The 22017-nt window shown below is 39.5% G+C and overlaps 4 protein-coding genes across 4 annotated transcripts; 2 read left to right on the top strand and 2 right to left on the bottom strand.

Moving 5' to 3' along the window:
• Positions 1–1745: 1745 nt before the first annotated feature.
• On the bottom strand, positions 1746–5496 carry psmd10 (proteasome 26S subunit, non-ATPase 10). Its single transcript, XM_051419710.1, has 5 exons — positions 5272–5496; positions 5084–5182; positions 4634–4780; positions 2543–2709; positions 1746–2227 (listed from the first exon to the last, which is right to left on the bottom strand). Exons 1-5 carry the CDS (start codon positions 5383–5385, stop codon positions 2074–2076), a joined length of 681 nt encoding a protein of 226 aa, XP_051275670.1. The 5' UTR covers positions 5386–5496; the 3' UTR covers positions 1746–2073.
• A 242-nt stretch (positions 5497–5738) lies between these two features.
• On the top strand, positions 5739–7049 carry nxt2 (nuclear transport factor 2-like export factor 2). The gene is made up of 4 exons (XM_051419711.1): positions 5739–5902; positions 6066–6152; positions 6428–6572; positions 6783–7049. Exons 1-4 carry the CDS (start codon positions 5888–5890, stop codon positions 6965–6967), a joined length of 432 nt encoding a protein of 143 aa, XP_051275671.1. The 5' UTR covers positions 5739–5887; the 3' UTR covers positions 6968–7049.
• A 7-nt stretch (positions 7050–7056) lies between these two features.
• Positions 7057–15497, bottom strand: acsl4a (acyl-CoA synthetase long chain family member 4a). Its single transcript, XM_051419709.1, has 15 exons — positions 15365–15497; positions 12914–13446; positions 12475–12652; positions 12275–12384; positions 11394–11532; positions 11138–11288; positions 10656–10779; positions 10206–10277; positions 9936–10075; positions 9672–9844; positions 9510–9584; positions 9205–9393; positions 8885–8999; positions 8595–8752; positions 7057–8387 (listed from the first exon to the last, which is right to left on the bottom strand). The coding sequence occupies exons 2-15, from the start codon at positions 13268–13270 to the stop codon at positions 8230–8232; spliced, it is 2139 nt and encodes a 712-aa protein (XP_051275669.1). The 5' UTR covers positions 13271–13446; positions 15365–15497; the 3' UTR covers positions 7057–8229.
• Positions 15498–17495: 1998 nt separating this feature from the next.
• On the top strand, positions 17496–21654 carry eif4ebp3l (eukaryotic translation initiation factor 4E binding protein 3, like). Its single transcript, XM_051420597.1, has 3 exons — positions 17496–17936; positions 19823–19999; positions 21060–21654. The coding sequence occupies exons 1-3, from the start codon at positions 17804–17806 to the stop codon at positions 21086–21088; spliced, it is 339 nt and encodes a 112-aa protein (XP_051276557.1). The 5' UTR covers positions 17496–17803; the 3' UTR covers positions 21089–21654.
• The last annotated feature ends 363 nt before the right edge of the window (positions 21655–22017 follow it).

The raw sequence follows: 22017 nt of genomic DNA, 5'->3' as shown, positions 1-22017 counted from the left end.
GAGTTTTTCTACTTTCCAGTGGAGAAATCACAGTGGATGATGATGAGGATGATGATGATGATGATGAGGCCATTGAAAATCCAAAGGACATAACATTTTCACTATATAATTTCCTGCACATGTTCAAAAGAACTGAATAGACTACTCTTGAGAGATGTGTAGAGTTCTTTTTGCTCTATTGGTCAACCCGTTTTATTTCACAAGGCATGATGAAAGTAGCCCAAATAAAATAAACTTTCTTGGTACAAACTCAATATTGTTACTGTGTCAAAATGCACCTTGATAATGTCAACCACAGCCAGGGTTGAAAATGGAAAATATCGGGATGCCCTAGTAGCTCACCTGGTAGAGATACGTGTGCCACATATACTACTCTCAGCATGATTGACCTGGGCTCACTTTGACCTGGTTTGACCTGTTTCACCTGATTGTATTTACCTGCCCATTTTAAGCAATGGAGCTCAGGGTTCACTAACTTTTGTTCCTACAAAAGTTTACAAAAAATATTTTTCATTTAGTCTTTTCACTACACAAAAAAAAGTACATGTACTTGATAAACATACGACTGTTATTTCATATGAAAATACTGGACCTGATTACATAAAGAAATGATGGTTGAAACAATAGAAAACTCCACAATGCTCAGGTGATTCAAGCAGCACTGTACAGATCACATTGCCAGGGTCAAGTGCTTTGGTAGAATGGTCAATATCCAGAAATCTGATCAAGACTTAGCTCAAGGATAAATGTAGGGGGAGACAGGCTCTCACATCTTCTGCTGCTATCCATTGAGAGGGACATCCCAGTTGACCCAAATGAGGTCATTGATATTTACAACCAAATGGCCAAAAGACAACTTCTACTCTGATTCCACTACCCTGACTACCCCCCCCCACCCTAAGCTCCTCAAAGTACAGCTCATTCTCACTGACATCATCACGTGTATATTTGTGAAATAAATGGTTAAATAATTAGAATCTGAGTTACAACATAAAAATCTTAACCAGGGTTTGAAACTGGTTCACCATCAATGTGTCACAACTTTGTGCTGGTTTAAAAGTTATTAAATCTTATAAATTAACTTGCAAACACACTGAAGGGAGTAATGTGGTATGATCTTTTGGATGCAGTCAGAAACATGGGTGCTGCTTCCTGCATAATTGTGAACAGGTGAAAATGGTTTTAGTTTTGCCAGGGTATATATGTATGTACACAAAGATCAGTGTGCAGGTGACAGGATGATGTGGATATTTATATGTTTTAAACAAAAAAGCTCTAAAAATCCATTGTGCCCTTCCAGCTCAGCACCGGATAGCAGACAGACGCACTAGAGACTAGCTGACAAACATATTAGAGCATTTAGCAGCAACAGAGCCAGATATTTCCCTCAGGTGTTGGTACAGACCAAAACAGAGTGAATACTAGACTTACAGTCACCAGGTGGCTAGTAGACTCCCAAGACACTCTCTAAATACTTAATTCACACAAGACTAGGCAGCCAGAAGCAGGAATCCTAATGAATGATTATATTGCTCTGTAACTGTTACAACAGGTTTGCCATATCAACTTAAAAGGTGATATTGTCAGTGTTTTTTCCCACTGCCCCCAAATTTTTGCAGTTTTAAAGAAGAAAAAATTAGTGTTTTGCCGACCAATTTACCTTTGTCAACAGCCAGCATTACTGATGGGACATTTTCTGGATCAAATGCTTGCATGTACAACAAATAAATAAATCCCAAACATACTTTATTGACAAGCTGAACACAAATTTTATTTAGTCACCTATGCAACAACTCAGACTTCATAGAAAATACGCTGCAGTGGGCATAGACTGTTTAGTTTTTAAATCAGACATATAAAGCCGGAGCAGTTTCACTGCCCCGTCTAAGAAGCAAGATGCAATAGTCCAACTTCCCTCTCCTTTCTCCCTCTCTGGCACCGTCTTATCTTCCACCTGTTGCACATCTCAATGTGTCACACTGGGCCGCTCAAGGAGGATCGACTGGGATGAGAATTCTCATTTTTGTGTAACTTTGCGATGGTGGGACTTCGAGCAGGAACACAGTAAATGCATCATCCCTCCACAATCTGACGAAGTAATTTGCCCAGACCCCCCTTGGCTAACTGAAGGGGCGTCTTCTCTTCCTTGTTCTCAATGTAGATGCTAGCCCCATGTTCCACCAGCATTTTGGCTGCTTCCACACGCTCCTCATCGCACGCCAGATGGCTGGTAAAAAAGAAAAAAGAAATAAGCAAAATTGTAAATAATGTTCAATGTTTTAAACACCAAATACTACATTCGATTAATCTTCATTGTATTATGGTAGAGGTAAAAATCTCAGACAGTGAAACCAAGTAAAGCCAGACCTAGCTGCGTGGCTGGATACAACTAAAGGTAAGTGAGAAAACATGGTTTCAATTTAGGTGAACTGACCCTTCAAGGGTTTGTGTTTCTTTGTTTCAGTAACAGTATTCTACAGCAACTGTATCCTTGTACCAGCCGCCACAATGTTGTTTCAGACAGATACTTATTCACACATACAGTGGTGTGTTGCCCTGTGAGTCCTGGATGTTGGTTGAGGCACTCTGTTCAAGAAGCAGCTTGATGAGGCGGTAGTTTCCCTTGGCAGATGCTCTGTGCAGGGGAGTGGACTCATACTTGTCGGTGACATTGGGGTCTGCTCCGTTTTCCAACAACATCAGAGCAATCTATAAAAGAGGGAAAGCTGTGTTACTCACAAGTTATTGACAAGTAACCTATTTTTAAATTCAGTGACTTCCCATTTGAAATAGGCCTACACGTTTTCAGATCCTGTTGGTCCTGTTGGTTTCGGAAAGGCTGGTTAAGGGACTACTGTAAAGGGACTTATTTCATCCAATTAATACATTTAGACTTTAGATATCTAGTTTTGTATGTGACTTTCTGCATGTTTTTGACAGCAAAGACATTTTATGTGTTCCAATTAACTTAATATTAATTTTACACCGTGTACTATATAATAAGGGCCACAATTTAATGTTTTTGCAATTAGTATATATATATACAGATTGGTACTAATAGAACATGATGCAATACGTGCCCTGACAAATTGCATTGTTGGAGTGCCACTGCTCTTTCACAAAGAGAAAGTGATTTAATAACCTTGAAGAATTGTGCTACCACTGAGTAGGGATTTAGGATACACAATACACTCAACTCACAATTCGATACAATTCACAAAACTGTGTTCATGATGTGATTTTCTCACAATATTTTATGAATAAAATGAGATTTAAGACAAATTAAAACTGAAAAGGATTCCTTTATTTCGTAAAAATCGACATAATATATTTTCTTTATCAAATTATACAATTGTATTATTTTTTCCTCTTACCAATTTGAAGCTTCCTTCAATTTGTATCACAATATATTGTTACATTCCTCCAACTGTGTGCTAAATGCTTTATTGCAGTGCATGTAAATAAAAACATTGTGTGAAATGCACCTTTTCAAGTGCATCTAGCAGTGTAGATGAGATAAGATAACCACCTTAAGCAGCACAGGCGAATGTAGTACAAAAATAAAGAAATACAATGAAATAAAATAAAAGGATTGACTTGCTTTATTTTATTTTTACACACTGGACTCATAAGTCATTTTAAAATAAGGTTTATCAGCTAATAGCAAAGGACAAATACCAATGGTTAGGTATATATTGTTTCTTGTTGCTGGTGTGGTAGGTGTGAAAGAAATACACAGTTAAGCAGTAAAATAAATGTGAGGCTGAAATGGTGGGCATTTTGAAGAAGGTGACATTTATGTCAGTCCAAGGTTATGATACCCAAACTGTCTTCATGTTAGCATAAATGGAAAGGTAAAGAGTATGAGTGGAAGTGTAGGAGGGTGTATATGCAAAAATGGAATATAATATTTATATTTTCATTAGTATACAATCACCTGAAAATATGTAGTCAACACTTTTTATCTACAAAGGGAGTGGGTCCTCTTCTACAGAGTCCGCCATGTTAAACCGCCGAGTTATTACAATAGGCCAAAATGGACAAACCAAAAACTAACTCTAGATTTGACCTTTTGTGGGTTTTTTTTTGCGAGTTTCAGGGCCGCCATTGTAGTTTACACACTTGGAAGGGTGAGGTGAGAGTGGTGCAATCAGCAACTACTGATTACTGATTTGAAACTCTAAACCACACACCACTCAGTTAAACCGACAACAACGTCACAGATTTGTACATTTTGAGAAACATTTCACTTGTGCATGTACGCATAACATCAACATACCACTTGTTGTATATTATTCCCATTTCATCTTACTGTATTTCACTGTACTGTGTTTATTTTATTGTATTTACTTTATTTTTGTACTACAACTGCTGTTGCTGCTGTGTCAAATTGAATTTTCCCTTCAGGGGATTAATTACGGTACACAATCATGAAATCCCACACACTGGACCTTTAACTATTTGTTACAGCTCTAAAAAAAAATGTATGCATCTTTATTATTGGACATATAATATGATTATAAATACAATATAATTGTAAGTACATGTATAGAGCTAGCTTACCTGAAGAAACATAATTACAAGAATGCAGTACTGTCATGTGCGAAATGTTACGGCAGCCAGGGAATCTTACCTCATATCGGTCTTTGGAGGCTGCGTAGTGCAGAGGGGTGCATCCATTTTGATTCACTGAATTCAGCTGAGCGCCTTTGGATATTAGAGATCTCACAATTTCTTCTCTGCCTGCAGATGCTGCAATGTGAAGAGGGGTCCATGAAGCCTGGGCAGGGACACATTTAGTCATTTCACAAAATTGACTTGGAGATGTCTGTACTTTTTCATTTGCCATCATAAGAACACTGAAATAGCCCCACCTATACCTAATTAAATGTCAAAAAGACTATGAAATCCACTCTGTGCTATCTTTAAACCACATTTTAAATAGTTGTTATAGTAATAGGACTTCATGATATTGTACGGTGCACCAATCTAGCATTAACTGTCATCCCTCCACCACCTTAGAGAACAAAAACAGTTCATTGCACTTGTTGTTTACCAAGAAATTAACCACAATTAGGCCTACATCGTCTTGCAGATTCACTTCAACTCCCAGGTCCAGCAGAAACTCCACAATGTTGGTGTGTCCAGCAGAACAGGCCCAATGAAGGGCGGTTCTACGGTCCTGAAATAAGAGAAAGTCGCGGGTGAAAACGTGGAAAACGTTTAGCGTTAAATGCTTTTTGTCATTTATTTAAAAACATGAATTCTTACCTGGTCCGTTTTGCACGCAAGCGTTTTATCTGACAGGATGCTCTGTTTTAATTCCTCAAACTTCCCCGTGTAAGCAAAGTTACAAACCTCCACATTTGATACAGTACCCTCCATTTTATATAAACCCAGTGAGTGTCAAACTAAATGTATAGTATCTTAGTGGAGACACTCAGGATATGTTTCGTTTCAGATTTGAACCAGACGAGCAATGACTCAGGAAATTATAATCTCTACTTCCGCATGGGTCAAGTTCTTTCCTTCAAAATAAATCACTATCGACGAAATTTAATGTGAATTACCAAATTGTTTTATCATTAACCCCAGTTATTATTCTATTTGAATCGCTGAACAAATAGAGGTTGTGGATAGTGATACATCGGGCTGCAACCACGCTATAAGTGGCTTTCATTTCAATTAAACAAACGGTACAACCATTTTATTTTGGTAGGTATAGTTGGTGTCCAAAAGGAAGTGATACAAAAGGCAAAACATGGCGTTGTTAGCTGCTAAATGATCAAGAAAAAGAAAAGCCACCTTGAATTGATGCTTTAAAACATCGTCCACTATCCGTCTGACAGTCGTGTTCAGTATTGCTCCGATTCATACATCTTTACGTATGGCAAGCACGCTGGTAAGTTTAAAACTTATCGCTACACTTTCATGCTGAAGTGAAGCAGCTAACGCGATGTGTGCTAACCGTGGCTAGCTGGTTTACAATGTGCGCCTGGCGAATCGGTCGCACCTTGTTTACTAGTTGACTGTGTTCATTCCTGAATTGTGATTGTTCTCACTAGGATTTCAGGACGCATGTCGACCAGTCATGCAGATATTCGGAAGAATTCGTCAACATTTATTACGACTGCATGGATAAGAAAAGGAGGGTGAGTTATATCCGCCAGTAGTAAGAAACTGCAGCCCGAAAGATTGTGGAAGATGTGTTTGAGGTAACTTGCAGTGTCGCCATTACACAGTTTGCTCACCAGAGAGCAGTCATTGTCAACTTTAATTATCATCCAAAACTGTGTGTGTGAAAATATCAGCTATAATCAAAGATCAATATGACTATTACTCCAGTATTGGTCGGGCTGTAGATCACTCTACATTCTGCATTTGATTCTGCTGTTAACATCATCATGTACTTGCTCCTATTTCCCAGAACTTGACCCGGCTCTACCTGGACAAGGCGACCTTAGTGTGGAATGGGAATGCAGTGTCAGGACAAGATGCTCTGGGCGAGTTTTTTGAGTCTCTGCCATCAAGCGAGTTCCAAGTTCAAACCCTGGATTGTCAGCCAGTTCACGGTTAGTGGGTCAATCTCAAGTCCTATTGATGATTCTCATCTGTGTCGCCTCGAGTGGATAATTGTGTGTTGGTGATGCAGAGCATTACAGGTCAAGCATTTTATGTTAAATAGTGGAAATATCTCTAGGCCAGGTCTGTAATGTGATTGCAATGTTCTTCTACTTAAGGCATGTTAATCCGCTATCAATCAACCCTTTCTTCTTTCACAGAACAAGCAACCCAAGGCCAGACCACACTGCTTGTGGTGACTGGTGGGACAGTCAAGTTTGAAGGGAACAAACAGCGTTTCTTCAACCAGAACTTTCTTTTGACCGCTCAGGCCTCACCCAACAATGATCAGCCTGTTTGGAAGATTGCTAGTGACTGTTTCCGATTTCAGGACTGGAATAGCTGAGGCCTTTTTCCATCTCTGCTTTGAAAATAAGATGATGTGTTTATCCCTATGCTTTTGTAATAAAATCAAAAATGTCATAAAACACTGAATAGGAAATACAATTTTTATTCTCAAAAATGTTGAACAAGGCAAGTGCTCATAATGATGGCGTAATAAATACAAATAGGATCACTAAACAACCAACTGTAAAGTGACTCATCGTTTGCGTCCTTTAAAGTTTTAATGTTTCATATCCATCAACACAACACTTCGAAAAATACATAGAAAACACTCCTATTAAAATGAACAGACTTAACTTCAGATAACTTTGATACCAAATTGTACATTAACCTGTTAACTGAGGTAAAATATGCACAGTATGCCAGTTCGGACTAGCTAATGCTAATGAGCATTGTATTAGTAGTTAAGCATGCTTGCTCTTAAATAAATAAGGTGCCAACACGAATTTTGACAGAAGTACTTTCTATACGAGCAACCCACTACTTGACAATTTCATATATTAAAACATGTGCTTATCTTCCTGAGTCATTTATGTTTATACATTTTGGTCTTACTTTCTGAATAAATTGACAAAAACTCATAAATAAAACATCAAGTCGGGAGAAAAAAAAGAATAAGCTGACATGATCATGTGTAACTTTTTCTCTTTATGATCCATGTCGGTGTATCTCGGGATGGGGATATTTTGCCTAAAGCCTCAAGTAAACTTTACATGGCAATTTAGCCATTTTTGTAACAAAAGCGTAAACTATGTTTTTTGATCTAGATGTCACTTAACTTCTGCTTGACTACACAAGTACTGCAGACTGAAGGCACAGTAACATCAGCACTCCAACTTTACAAAAGAGCATTACAAGCCTCCATGATGAACAGTTAATATTTTCAATGGAAGTTACAACAAAGCATCAGCAACATATGAAGGACAGTGGTACTTTTTTTATCAGCTACAAACTGAGTGGCAACAGATTGAAGTGGATGGCAGTGGAGTGCTGTAATGGTCTCTGACCTTTTCATTGAATGAGAGTTGCCATTTGAGTGCACCTCTTTGACAATCGAAACCTCTACACACAAGAATAAAAAGCAGCACATATGGAACAACAGCTACAACTATCTACAGCCTCAGCTTTTTTTGCTCAAGACATTTTCATTTGGACCTGTGGTTCACAACAGCATGAAAATCCAATTGGGTACCGGGAAGATTATTTACAGACGAAAACAGTGGTTATGGTGAGAACGGGAACTCGTTGGTGAAACTGGCAAAGTTATTTTCCCCCATACATTCTCTCTATGTGGTGGAGATAGTGGTTCTTCAGCTCTTTCCTCTTCAGCTTGAACGCATCTGTGACGAGACCTGTCTCGGGGGTCCACGGCTCTGGACTCAGATGCACCTTCACTGGGATCTCGAATCGCTGAAGTTTAACTATATGAATGAAAAGTGAAGAGAAAGAGACAGGCTAAGTACAGTACAATTTAAAATGTGCTTTTTTTTCTGCTACAATATTGGTACAACACATGCAGAAAGAACATGTATGGGTGGAGATGAGGACAGAACTAAGAAATATTCATAAAAGTAAAGGATTAGTACGGCCATATCACAATATCGTGAAAAGACATGGACAACTCTTACGGTTAACAGCGACCTCCTTGATCTCCTTCAGAACCTCTCTTTCCATGTCGGGGTGAGTGCAGATCTCCTCCAATGCTCCCACTATGCCTCTCTGTTTGGCCATTTCTGTCAACCTTTTCTGATTGGGAACCACAAAGCTGATCACGTAGTTCTGTTCACTGCAGGGATGAACATGAAAACAAGGTTGATAAAGGGCTAAAGTAATTGGAGAAATTTGAAATAGTATTCAAAACGCTGAAAGATATATATATATGGAACTTTTCCTAAATAAATTAAGACTTATGACTTACCTGTTTGCGTATGCGCAGATGTTGTCTATAAGAGAGCAGGTTTTCAGAGCAGACTCTACCTTACCGAGGGACACATACTCCCCGGCCTGCAGTTTGACCAAGTCTTTCTTTCGGTCTAAAGGAGAATATAAAAAATCTGTTCACAACAGTGCTCTGTTATCAAGAACACACAGTTTGCCTGTCAGAAGTTACAACCACATTGACTGCAAATCTATGTGCTATGAAATTGAGTATGAATGATGTGCTGTCAGATGCTTTACATCAGATGACAGCCATGGGCCTAAGTAAAGTGTAACCGCTTTGACAAAATTGATACATACCCACTATTTGTAGACAGCCATCAGGGTAAATCTCTCCAACATCTCCGGTGCAGAACCATCTCTGACCATTTTCATCCGCAAAAAAGTCCTGATTCTTGCTTTCATTCCTGTAGTAACCCATGGTTACATTGGGACCGCCAATCAGGATTTCTCCCCTTGGGTTTGGTTTGTCTTTGCTCGTGTAGCCACCTGAGAAAATTGGAAAATAAAGTTGTAAAATAACACATAATTATCCTGTAATTAAAAAAAAACTTTTCAGTCTGCATTGTAAGTACAGCGTGTGCCAACATGTTTTTCAGCCATACCTTCAGCCCAATCCCTAAGTCTGATCTCACAGCACAGAAGCGGAGCTCCAACACGGCCAGTGCTGATGTCTGCAACTGTATAAGAAGGCACAATTTTTTAATAACATAGTTATACGTTTTCAGCCCAACACTCTCTACGCTATGCTTTAAATCTCTTCTTACCCTCTGTGATGGTGCCTGCTCCACAGGTTTCAGTGAGGCCATAGCCCTGGCCCACTGGACAACAGAAACATACATTCATAAATCTCTGAGTGGCTGCGGACAGGGGAGCTCCTCCAGACAGCATCATCCTCACCCGCCCCCCCAGCAGTTTCTTCACTTTCCGGAACAACAGGCTGCAAAGACAGATTGATGCATGTTTAATTTTAAGTTAAACAACACGGTCACATTTGTACAGGCACTGGTTTAGAAATAGTGGTTCCTTACGCATTGCAGAGTGGTGCGTCATAGCCTCTCTTAATCTGCTCTAGTTTATATTTGTAGCCCAGTGTAAACAGCTTCTTCTGAATGAAACCCATTTCCTGCACTTTGCTCATCACATTCTTGTTGATGCGGTCCATAATTTCCTGAAGAAAGAAGAAGTAAAAGGATTAATTTATACATATAAAGATTAGTGGGTTAAAGAAAGAATTTAAAACTGAGTAAACAGAGTAGCGAGTAGTGGACAGAGGAAAGAATGAAAAGCAGGATTCTTACAGGCACAGCTGCCATCAGGGTGGGTCTGAGCACAGAGCAGTCTCCTTTACTTCCCTTCTTTATCTTAGTGGACTAAAGGGAAAAGATAAAAAACAGTTGAAGGCACTGATTACATGAGATAGCAGCAATGATTAAACTAATGGCAATGATGCAGACAAGTATTGGTAACCACACCTAGGTCTGTTATAAAGAAATTTAGCAAACACATTAACAGACTAGGCATGGGACGGTATGAAAAGTCACAATAAACTGCAATACACAATATTATTATAATAATAATAAAAATATACTTCATACTTAAACCCATATTAATTGCATTACTGATCATCTCATCTCCATGTTCCATATTTTGGAATCCATACTAGTTCCACACATTTTTTAATCACAATAATATTGCATATCGTCCCATCCCTAGACACAACATAGCCTGCTGTTGGTGCTCCGTATTACCTGGTCTGAGAGTGTCTGGGGGGATGAGTAGCCGATGCGACAGCCATATGTGATACAGGAGATTTCAGCTGTCATTTCCAGAACATGAGCCAGGGGCAGATAGGCTATGTAAGTATCATTAGGCCTGTCAGAACACAGGTAGAGAAAGCAAAGGTTAGGGTTACTACATGTTTTCTGTTCCTCTTGCAAATTTTCACACTGAACATTTTTAAGTGTGGTTCTGTGGTTCAAAGTTTCTAACATAAAAAGCACACTCGCAAAAATGCACCATCCACCTCCTTACATCTCTAGTTAGTTGCAAATGGTGGTTATTTCACTGCCAGAAGCCTGTCTCAGCACAAATTTATGGGGAAAATCTACCTCAAATTGTAAGATGTGCTACTCAGAAAGAGCTGTGAAGTTGTGGTAAGAATGCTGTAAAAACCCTGCTATGTGCATTATATTATACTCAATCATTTATAAAGACCAATACTGAAACTGACCCGAGTCCAGGGATGCGTTCACACTGGCCAGTCATTCCTGCAATTATGTTACTGTGGACAATCATGACTCCTTTGGGTCTGCCTGTAGAGCCACTGGTGTACATTACCACAGCCAGATCAGAGGGCTGGGGCTTCACAATTGCCCTGCTCACTGCAAGACAAACAAACACTTATTGTCTTGTACTGTATGAGTGAGGTCTTTCACCCCCGAATGTGACAAAGAAGCATGACCAAGGTGAGTAAGAGAAATACACACTATTCTCAGGCAGAGCGCCCAGCTCTCGTACAGCCTGCATGCTGTGGAAGGATAGTCCTGCTGGGTAGCCTTCTGTGCTCACTTTCTTCTGGTCCACGTAGATCACATGCTTCAGTTTTGGGATCTGTAAAAGCACATTCTGGACGGAAAGAGAGGACAAAGCTGCTATAACAACAGGATACCCAATCACATGATTTCCTTTTATAAATAAGAAGGATTTCTAACTCCATATTCACTGCCATAATAGTTATAGTGGGCAGAAGCTTGAACTACAGAATAAAACAAAACATCCAACCGTTGGAAATTATGAATCTAAAATGTTTGTTTGAGAAGTTTTCATATTCAAAAAATGATTTTACTATATTTCAGTTAATTTCCTTTTGATCTTATTTTGATTATGGCTTCTGGGGAAATGCAAAGATTTTACTCAAATTAACACACAGAGCCCATGTAAAACCATTTCTCCTTTCTCACGCTCGTCTGTCCTGACACAGTCCACATTTTCTTGTACCTAATTTTAAAATGGCCTGACAAGCATAACATACGAAGCCAAGCCAACTATGCAGACGCTAAGTTTAGCTATACAGTAAGACTGAACGTCATTAATTTAGTCACAGCCTATGGTGTGTTTCTCAGCAAATACTGTGTTCATTCATTCAACCATGTGGCTGCAGGCAAGACACCTTTTTTCAGGATTCTCCATACCAGCTTTGATGTTTATGACATGAAATGATCTATTTAGTCCCAAATGGTCATCTTATGATGATTATTAGGGCTACTTGTAAAGAGAGACAAGATGTTTTGTCCACCACCACAGCTTGATCATTGCTTGAAAATCAGAGTAAGCTGTTCTGATTATGTGCTGTACACGACTAACTCACTTTCAGTTTGGTCTCAATCAGCTCCACGCTGGTAACTAGATGTGTAACTCCGATCTCGTTCAGTCCATATGCAATTGCCTCCTCACCCAGAGTGGCATAGAATGTCACCACTGTAATGAATACAAAGTGCAAAAACAGTAGTTAGTACATTATTTACACTTTGTAAGATAACATCTAGTACTATACTGTAATATACTTACATGGGAAATTGCGCCTGAAGCAAGCCTGGGCAGTGATCATCCACTCCGCTCTGGTTTCACAAAAGATTGCAATACTGCTTTTGGGCTGCTGCCCCAGGGCTGCCAATCCACTGCCAAACTCACTGGCTATAGTGTCAAGATCATTGTAGGAAAGCCATCTATACTCTCCCAGGATCAGCTAATAGGAGAAAGAGTCATTTGCAAAATCAGACTTCTTTGTCCTCACAAGCATCCCTCCCCAAAAACGATATATTCAATTCAATTCAATTCATTCAATTAAATTTTATTTGTATAGCGCCAATTCATAACAGAAAGCTCAGGACACTTTTCAAATAGAGCAGGTCTAGACCGAACTCCTTAAACATTTACAGAGACCCAACAGTACCACCATGAGCAAGCACTTGGCGACGGGGGCAAGGAAAGTGATGGGAATCCTTACCTTTTTAAATACTTTACCGCTGGGTTGAATCTCATTTTCTTTGCTCAGTACATCTCGGGTGCCTAGACAATGTGCTTGTCCAAAACGCTGCACAGCATGCTCGAACAGTTTATCTAGTGTGTCCTTGCCTGGGAAGTCCTCCCTAGCCAGAGAATCAAAGTGGTCCACGGAGCGGTACGGTCCCTCTGCATGGCCTGAAGTGGAACGGGCCTTTACCCGCTTGGACAGAGCTTTTCTCTGGCCGGCACCAGTGATGTAGTACCAGGGCAGGAAGGTCAGGACGGAGTACAGCCATACCAGAAGGTGGATTGGAAAGAGGAGGATAGATTGGAGGATAGTGTCTGACTGGAGACCCATGGTGTTCTCTGGAAGTGAACTGAGCAGCAGTGGTGGTCAGACTGGTTTCAAATAATGTCCTGGTCCGAAAGATGAAGTGTGTAAGGACGATTGCCTCAGAAAGAGAAAAAAGCCTAGTAGTAGACACTTAGCAATCCCACAACTGTAGAATGAAAATATTTAGTCCACCGTCCCACCTAAAGTTGAAATAAAACAGAACATACCATCAGAAAAATCTTTATCATGTGAAATAACAAAAACCAAAAAAAAAGCAAAAGTCAGAGCGAAATAGTCAGATTTGATTTTAACAGCCACATGTAACATGTAACATCTGGAAGAGGAAGTTGGCACAGAAAAAAACAGAACCCAGACAAAACGATGGGTTACGAAGCAAAGTCAGCTACTAACTAAAAATGTATCTACCATCTGTATCTGGAAGTCTTTTAAACCAACCCCCTGATAACCACCCCTTACACCAAGGAGGACTGTGCAATGCTGGAACTACACCCAGTACTTTTTTTTCTTTGACTCACCTCTTTCCAAACAGCCTCTGTACATCTGTCAGCTTTTAAAGCTAAATTATATAGGAGACCTCTTTGGAGAGTGTGTTTCAACAATCCACATTCCCTCCCTTGTAGTGTACAACCCCCCCGTTTGCCTCTCAACAATAAAGGGAAGGTTATCTGAGAGGTGATGGAGGGGAAGCGGGGCTGAGACCAGCTGGCCACATCCAATGACCACAGCTCTATGAGTTGTGCTGAAGAGGATCGAGCTTGGGACAACCAATGACGATACTCTTGAAGCTCACCCCACTCGGTGGTGAGGGAAAGGTCACTATAGGGCAAGCTCTGTTTGCTAATAACATCACAGTCAGAGCAGGGTGGATGAAGGAGTTTAAACTGACCAAACATGTCATATGTGACCTACTTTCATGTCACAAAACAGTGATAGAAAGATATGGACTTACACAACATTAGATAGGAAAAGCAACTTATGGTGATGGGTATTAAGATGACTGTATCTACTAAGATACCTTATCCAAGTTAAGATAAATACAGTGTCAGTAATGTACTAATGTAACCAGCACTCCCTTATCCTGAAGAACTTAACACACAGTGTGATTCACATTTCTGTGAATCATAGCTGATCTACGTCATACCTCTGCTGTATGTCTTAAATATGGGCATGGTCATACTCCAGAGGATAAATAAAGACTGAGGTGCTCTGTTTGTCTGCCAGTACATTCACCATGAGGGTTTCAGCTCCACACTCCGAGCAACAATGTTTGTGTACTGACAGCATTTATTGTGAGGTAAAGCATACACTCACCTGTCCAGTCACTTTTTAAAAAAAAAAAAAATGTCGACTTGACTTAACAGAACATTCAAATAACTTAATTTGCAAAGCATTACGGCAGGCAAACGAGAATGCCTGGAGTAAAGGCAAATATTCTGCCACACATCCATCCCTAAATGAAGATAGCATGGCGTGATAAAACCACCCTGATGTGTCAGATCTGATAACGCTGGGCCGAATACTGCACGCATCATTTTATTAATTAATTAATTACTTATTTCCATGGTAACATAACGTAATTTAGCCATTTTGGACGGATATTGCTAATGTAACCCATATCAATTACGCTTATACACCAGAAATAGCCCAAATTCATCCTCAGCTTCTACTTCCAGTACATGTTAGGGAAGAAGAAAAAAAAAAAACAACACAAAAAGCTGCATTCAAGCTAAATGAAGCCCACCAAATAATAACACATCTGAACTGACTATCTTATAAAAAAAAACATAAGATGAGCTGTGAGGCGGATTCAACATTAAGAGGTTATACGACAATGGGTGATGAGCGGGATGGCGGACAGGAGGATGACAAAAAGCCGCCACACGCTGCTGCTTACAGCGTATCATTGAGCAAGGTTCCGGCAACTCGATCAACGTTAACTACCGAGGATGTCAGCTTAGGAACCAATCCAACGCTGCCCACACACATTAACCCGAACGGAAATCTACCGAGGGGGATAAAGGCGGTAATGAGATTACAGGTTGGCCAGCTAGAGAGAGTGATACCCTGCTTAACTGGGCAGCCTTGAGACAATCTTACCTTCAGCGACGGAAAACCCGGTCAGTCGTGTGTCTACCCAGAAATGACCGAGAGTTACCTTCTCGGGCCCTAGGAACCCGGAACTACTACGTCATCTGATTCCATATTTTTGGACCAATGAGAAAGCGCTACGGATTTTGCCCTCGGTTTTTTTTTACCCCCCCCCCCCCTCCTTGCGTCTGCAAGATGAAAAATACGGTGTCTTACAGGAAGTAAATGACGCCTCTGTTCTCATGTGTTATTGACATTGGTAGTGTCTGTGTATTTGTTCCTTTGTGGTTGTATTGGTTGCTTGAATCATTGATTTATACGTGTTTAGTCTGTGTTAACTTACTGACCAATAAAGGCGGAAAGAAAATTGTACTGATTACATCTGAAGGGTTCATTTACAAAAACATATAGCTATATATAAAACATATTTATTTTCCTAAATCATGTTTTAGATAGATAGATAGATAGATAGATAGATAGATACTTTATTTATCCCGAGGGAAATTCAAGCATCCAGTAACAAGACATACATTACACATACATTAAACATACATTAGAATAAAAGTTAAATTAAAGTTAACGAAATAAAAGTAAAGTCAACAAAATAAAAATTAAAGTTAACTTAACACAGTAGCAACAGTAAGCAGTGCAGATGAAGATGCAGATGCACTTCAGGGAATATCAAACTGGTATTATATATATATATATATATATATATAATTTTTTTTTTTTTTTGTTACAACCTTGAATCTCAGTTTATCAGGCTCAGTTTGTTCAAAAACAAATTATAAACATCACACCATATCTATTCATTAACACAGTGGCCCCACTGATGTCGCCCTCAGGTGGTTGGAAAATGGGAGTCACTTCCTCATAGGAATCGGAACGGAACTGCAAGCCTATGTTGAAACACATAGTCGTTTTGATTGTGTCATTTAAATTAATTGTTTTGATTAAACACATTTTACCAATATTTTTGAAGCAATGTTGTTTATTTATATTGTTTATATTTTTCAGTTGAATTAGAAGCTCAAGAACCTTCCTCCTCCAAACTGATATTTCCGAACCAAATAGCTATAAAAATAAATTTAAAAAGCTATAATTTCAAATGATGGCTGTTCAAACTAACAGCAAAAGCTAATTATCTGTTATAATAATGATAACAACAACAATAATAACAATAATAACAATAAATAACAGGAAAACTCTTTTCATTTGTTCTTTATATGTCCTTTTACTCAAACATCTTTATCATCAAAACCAATGCACCACGATGGGACATCACCCAGGAGCTGGGGTAAGGGAATAACATCAGAATAACGTTGCAGGTAACACAATAAATGACCAAACTACCTCAAAACCTGACCAAAATAAAACTGTGCTTCTTAAAAAATGACACAAAATGTGTAATCAATAAATAGGTCAAATAAAATAGGATACGACGTGTGCACCAACTCATTATGGAGAAAATAAGCACATATTACTGGAGATGACGCACAATCCCTACACTGATGTTGAAATAGATGTGAAGCAGCTGTAACGAGCTCTACGTGCACACGCTGTTCCCCACGTTGAGACGCCTGTAGGGGGCAGTGTTGTCCAGTGAGCAACGAGGTGGAGAGTTCCCCTTTGTCATGTCATGGTCATTTGTTTTACCCCATTTACCCCAAATAACACATGATACTGTATGGCCACATGAGAGGGATGAAGATGAAGCTTGATGATGAGAGAGAATGACACAGTCTGTCGGTACATCCTCACTCTTTAACAGGTAACCTTTACCTGCAGATCTATTCCTCACCAGGAACCTCTGAGCAATGGGGAACCTTGCAAAAGCTCAGATTAGAAATGGATAATTGTGAGAATAAGGTTTGAATTTTAATTTAACTTATCTGTTCACATATAGTGCAAAACCCATTCTTTATAAATTATTAATCGTAAAAAAAAATAATTATAATTATAATTTCTAAATTAGTAAACCTTTCATTCAATCGGATACGTGCACTAATGTTTGTGTACTTCTTCATCATAATCAAAAACTTTGTTTGTCGTACCCCAACGCTAACCCCGCCCCCGCAGGGTGTCTTTTACAGTGAAACATTCGCACCACCACATAGCCATTGCCCCACGTGTCTCATAGCTGTTGTACAAAAACATCACGAGTGGCTGCTTCAGCTGTGGGTGCTACAGATACAGCACATGGTAGCGTTTGATAGCTGCTCGTAGCGACGGACACCACCGGGCCCCAAACTCAAAACTCAATTTGTTTAAATTCTTAGTTTGCAAGTGTAAAGTAGTGAAACTTTTACATGTTAAAACACTTTGAAAACGCTGAAGTCATTTATCTTTGTTCAGAAGTGCGAGCGAGCGTTATATAGCGAGTTTGAGGACATTTAAAAAAAAAAAAAGAAACACTTTTATAGTACTCCGCCTGCAGCAGAAGCTAGCATGTCGACCGGTGCAAAGGAAGTTAAAAGCTGCCCCATCCCCACCAGGGTGCTCACCCTGAAGGACTGGTCCCAGCTACCGGACTGTTACAGCCAGACACCCGGGGGGACCCTCTTCTCCACCACGCCTGGAGGTAAGAACTCTCAAAACAAACAAACAAACATTTGGAGTGCTACGATTTCTCTCTGGTTAATATTGTTTCATATTCACGTTAATTCTTCTTTGTTAATGCGTTTATACAGTAACAAGAAGAGTTGACTAGTCCCAGAAAGTTAGCTGTAACTCAACAGTTTGTACGTGCAAATACTCATTGCTCAAGGATAAGCTCTCGCGAGAAGATGCGAACAATACGTGCACACAAAACAGCGGATAAAGGCCAAGTGTTGGAATTAAAAGATGATTTACACCGCGCAAACATCATGCAAGACATAAAAATAAACAAATGTGAAAAAAGGGTAACGTTGGATACATGCTTTGTGGCTCACTCTGTCACTTGGCTGCAGCCCTCATGTTGTCAACATGTTTGTTGATTCGACAAAGTGAGCCAAACGATGAAATCATGAAATACTTTTGCACCATAGGTAGTGTAAGCTTCCATTTATACTCAAATCAGTACTATATAGGAACACGTTTATTTAGTGCATTGCTGATTGCCGAACAAGAGTAACTTTGACGTACATACAATATATATGCACAAACATACATTTAGGTAGAAACATGCCAAATAAAAATGTTTTGAATTTGACCCTTTTCACACACTTTTGCTGCATCATAAACACTGACGTCTAAGACAACAAGAGCTGTCTAACCCCGTGACTTGTGATTTAAAGAGGGAGTACTGAGCAGCTGCCAGAACAGCAAAGTGATTGGCCTCTACAGTGGTGGAGGAGTTGGACAGCGTCCTATCCCCGCTGTTCTCTGCTTTTGCGTTTCATGAACAGTAGAGAACATTCTGTACAAGTTGAGAGGAGGAGGGAAAGGAAGTGTGTAATGCATATGGAGTATGAGCAATGTATATTTTTTTCAATTTGTGCCAAAAATTGACAGCACTGGTAAACGTAGCATAGGAAGTTGCAACACAGAGTTTTAACTTGTATTCCACTTTTTGTGCAACACATTTTGCCCTACTGGGGTCATGCCATGTTGTTGTACTGACCCCTTGTTTTATGTAACTGCTCTGTATTCTAGCACTGCCTTGCAATGCATTGCTTACATTATAGTTAGGATTCCAGCCCCCTTTCCTCGCCTCAGTTCTTTCTCTCCCCACCTCTGCTTTGGTTCTCTTTGTCCAGGATGAACTGCAGTTATTACATAACATGTTTTCCTTGTAGAGCAGCTGAGCAGATACTGTACAGAACGGTTCAAACTCTAATAAAGAAGCAGCAAACCATTCCTTGACTCAGTCATGTCCTGGTCAAACTTATCACACGATGCCGTTTATGACACTGTTTTTGTCTGAAGTTTGGCCTATGTCCAAATGGTGACAGACTTGAGACATGCCAAGTAGATTTTTAGACGTGGCAAGCTGCAGGGTTTGTATTGATCTTTAAGCTTAAATCACAGCTTTTGAGTAAAGCCATCCTTGGATACATACCTAAGCATTTTGCATCTGCCGTCAATGTTAAAGCTTTCACTCAGTCAAAGACCAAAACATGTGGCTTTAATCCCAAGGCCTCGTTCTTCAAAGGCAGAATGTTTTGTACTCTGACTTCCTAGAACTCATTGCAGGGGCAGCCTACATCCCTCCCCTCTGCGCCCACACAGACCTCTTCTTTTCCCACTCAAATCCCCTCTGGTAGAGGATAATCATACTTATTCTGTAAATGTGCACCATGCCAAGATGCATAGGTGCTCTTGTAATAACTAGGCTTTTTTTTGATCCTGTAATATTCCAGCTTTTGGTCTGTTGTGTATGTCAATGCATTTACTTCACTTCCTTTTAGGAAGTCAGATTTGATGTTTGTATACTGCAGGTAAAAGATTTTCTTTTCTTTTTTCTTCTCTCTTTCTCTAACACAGGTACCCGCATCATCTATGACAGGAAGTTTCTATTGGATTGTCGAAACTCTCCTCTTGCTCGGACCCCCCCATGCTGTCTGCCCCAGATCCCAGGGGTAACAGTACCTGCTACACACCCCATGGGGAAATTGCAGGATCTCAAAGAGGAGGCTGAGGAGGAAGAGAAGGACATTGCAGGTAAACATACCACTCCTTAGTTCTTGTTTTCTCTGAGCTTGACTAGTTTTATAGAGGGGAGTAACTTCACAGGTATTTTAACTAATTGAGAAAACATACATGCTTTCTGTGGTTTTATGAATCAAACTATTCCTCACAATGCACAATGTTGTAGCCTTATCTAATGAGGCACAGAATGCTTTTGCAGCTTAATGTGGGGTTCTCGTGAACTTTCAACCCGTTTTGTTTCCACAATGAGTTGTCATTTTACATTGTCATGAGTACTCAGCATGTGCTAATACAGCAGATAGGTGCAGCATGTGTTCTTGCAGTGTTATGCCTACATTTTTGCAGCACAGTAGTTGTGCTGGGTTGAGGACTGGGACAGCAGTGCTCAGTCATTATCGTCATGTGTGAGTTTAGTGCCTTCATGGGAATAACAGGCTTTTAAAACTTGCCAGTGGCAATAATCACTATATATTCCATACTGTGTAAGATAAATCTGTCAGGCTGATGGTGTCAGCTGTTAGTTAGTTGTTGCTATGGGGTTAAGAAAGATATCAACATTAACTTAGCAAATAAACAGTTTTACTGAATTTCCTGTATATCATAACCCTTCTCCGGAGGATATAATGACTTGTTGGAGATGAAAGACCTCATATTGGCGATGATTCTCTGGTGGGGCTTTTTGTGGCAGCATGACTGAGGCTTTGGGCTCGTGGGCAGGTTCAGACAGCTATTTATTATTGAGCGAAATATATCCAACCATCAATTTGTTCCTCTCCATTCCTTGTGTCAAACTAAAGACCATGGGGATCCTGTGTCTGGGTTAGTAAACACACAGGACATGTCATGGGGTTTGGATTCGCAAGCTACACCCTTTTATTCAGTCTAGCGTTTTATTTATTTATTTTTTTGCCAGTTATGCATGTATTGATAAGGTCTGTACTTTGTCATATTCTCTGTAGTCCGTTAAGGTGTGGTTGTGCTTGGAGTGCAAAAACAAACGTCAGCTGCCAGCTGATTGTCAAATATCTCCCTTTACTCTTTAACTGTTTCTTCTGTTTCTCCTTTTCAACAGATGACAACCAGTTTGAGATGGACATCTGAGCTCCAGTATTACCTCCTGTGGAGAGTTATTGGTTAAAACACCTCCCAAGGTCATTAATGACTGTGTTGCATTACATATAAAGCTTTTTTTTTCACCTTTTTTAAATAAAAGCTTTTGTGAGGAACCAAAAAGAATAGGGTAAACTATAGGGTGTTTTTGACCCTAATCTGTGTATTAAACAAAGCAATGGTATTAAATGGGGTGATTGGTTGCTCACTCACTTCAGAGCTGCAGCAGGATTGAAAAAAAAATCCTTTTTGATTTCTTTTTTTTTTTTTTTTTATCTTTTGTAAATAAGAAAATTGTACTATGTAGCCTATTTTCTAAGTTGGGGAATATAAGATGATTACATTACGACATGTAGAGTTTTTCACTGCAGGCATCAGTTTTGTTTTGTTGTATTTCTCCCCTCCCCAAAAGGATGGATAACTTTATTTGTGATAGGCAAACAAGTGTTTCCTTATATTGGGGGTCAGGGCCTACTGAATATCAGCTCCAACTCTGTTTTGTATGGAGGGAGAAATGAAATGTGAATAATTTCAAATAAAGGCTTTTTGAACTGCCAGCAATGTGTGTTTGTGTGTGTGTTCACTTTTTTCATTAAATGTAATCACTTTCTGTTTTGGGAATGTTAAGGACCGTCTTATTCTTAGTATCTATGATCTGAAGTGTAATAAAATCATTTAATTAATTAAAACATTAATATTTTAGTCTCGCATAGACCTTAATGCTGACAAAGAGCTTAACCATGCACCACATTGACACCCAGTCACAGTAGAACATTCGTAGAGAAAGGTCTATTTCATTCATTATCTTACCTTAATTGTTTTTACTATATTCATAAAATACAGGAGTGTCTCTCAACAGAGTTTGAAGTTTTAAATGTTTATTTCCTAAAATGAATCTTTGGTCCTTAATCCTTGATAAA

The sequence above is a fragment of the Dicentrarchus labrax genome, unplaced genomic scaffold (genome assembly GCF_905237075.1).
Source record: "Dicentrarchus labrax unplaced genomic scaffold, dlabrax2021, whole genome shotgun sequence".
Taxonomy (NCBI): domain Eukaryota; kingdom Metazoa; phylum Chordata; class Actinopteri; family Moronidae; genus Dicentrarchus; species Dicentrarchus labrax.
This window is presented reverse-complemented; position numbering and strand designations above follow the sequence as displayed.

Bases quoted from the DNA above. Each gene is read 5' to 3' on its own strand.
- psmd10 (XM_051419710.1), bottom strand. From the start codon at position 5,385: ATGGAGGGTACTGTATCAAATGTGGAGGTTTGTAACTTTGCTTACACG. The intron at 4,781-5,083 runs GTAGGCCTAATT...GTCCCTGCCCAG, and splicing joins AAGTGAATCTGCAAGACGAT to GCTTCATGGACCCCTCTTCA. The intron at 2,710-4,633 runs GTAAGATTCCCT...CCTCTTTTATAG, and splicing joins CCTCCAAAGACCGATATGAG to ATTGCTCTGATGTTGTTGGA.
- nxt2 (XM_051419711.1), top strand. The intron at 6,153-6,427 runs GTGAGTTATATC...CCTATTTCCCAG, and splicing joins GCATGGATAAGAAAAGGAGG to AACTTGACCCGGCTCTACCT. The intron at 6,573-6,782 runs GTTAGTGGGTCA...CTTCTTTCACAG, and splicing joins GGATTGTCAGCCAGTTCACG to AACAAGCAACCCAAGGCCAG.
- acsl4a (XM_051419709.1), bottom strand. From the start codon at position 13,270: ATGGGTCTCCAGTCAGACACTATCCTCCAATCTATCCTCCTCTTTCCA. The intron at 12,653-12,913 runs GTAAGGATTCCC...TTCTCCTATTAG, and splicing joins GCGGTAAAGTATTTAAAAAG to CTGATCCTGGGAGAGTATAG. The intron at 9,394-9,509 runs GTATGGCTGAAA...CAATTTTCTCAG, and splicing joins ACTTAGGGATTGGGCTGAAG to GTGGCTACACGAGCAAAGAC.
- eif4ebp3l (XM_051420597.1), top strand. From the start codon at position 17,804: ATGTCGACCGGTGCAAAGGAAGTTAAAAGCTGCCCCATCCCCACCAGG. The intron at 17,937-19,822 runs GTAAGAACTCTC...TCTCTAACACAG, and splicing joins CTTCTCCACCACGCCTGGAG to GTACCCGCATCATCTATGAC. The intron at 20,000-21,059 runs GTAAACATACCA...CCTTTTCAACAG, and splicing joins GGAAGAGAAGGACATTGCAG to ATGACAACCAGTTTGAGATG.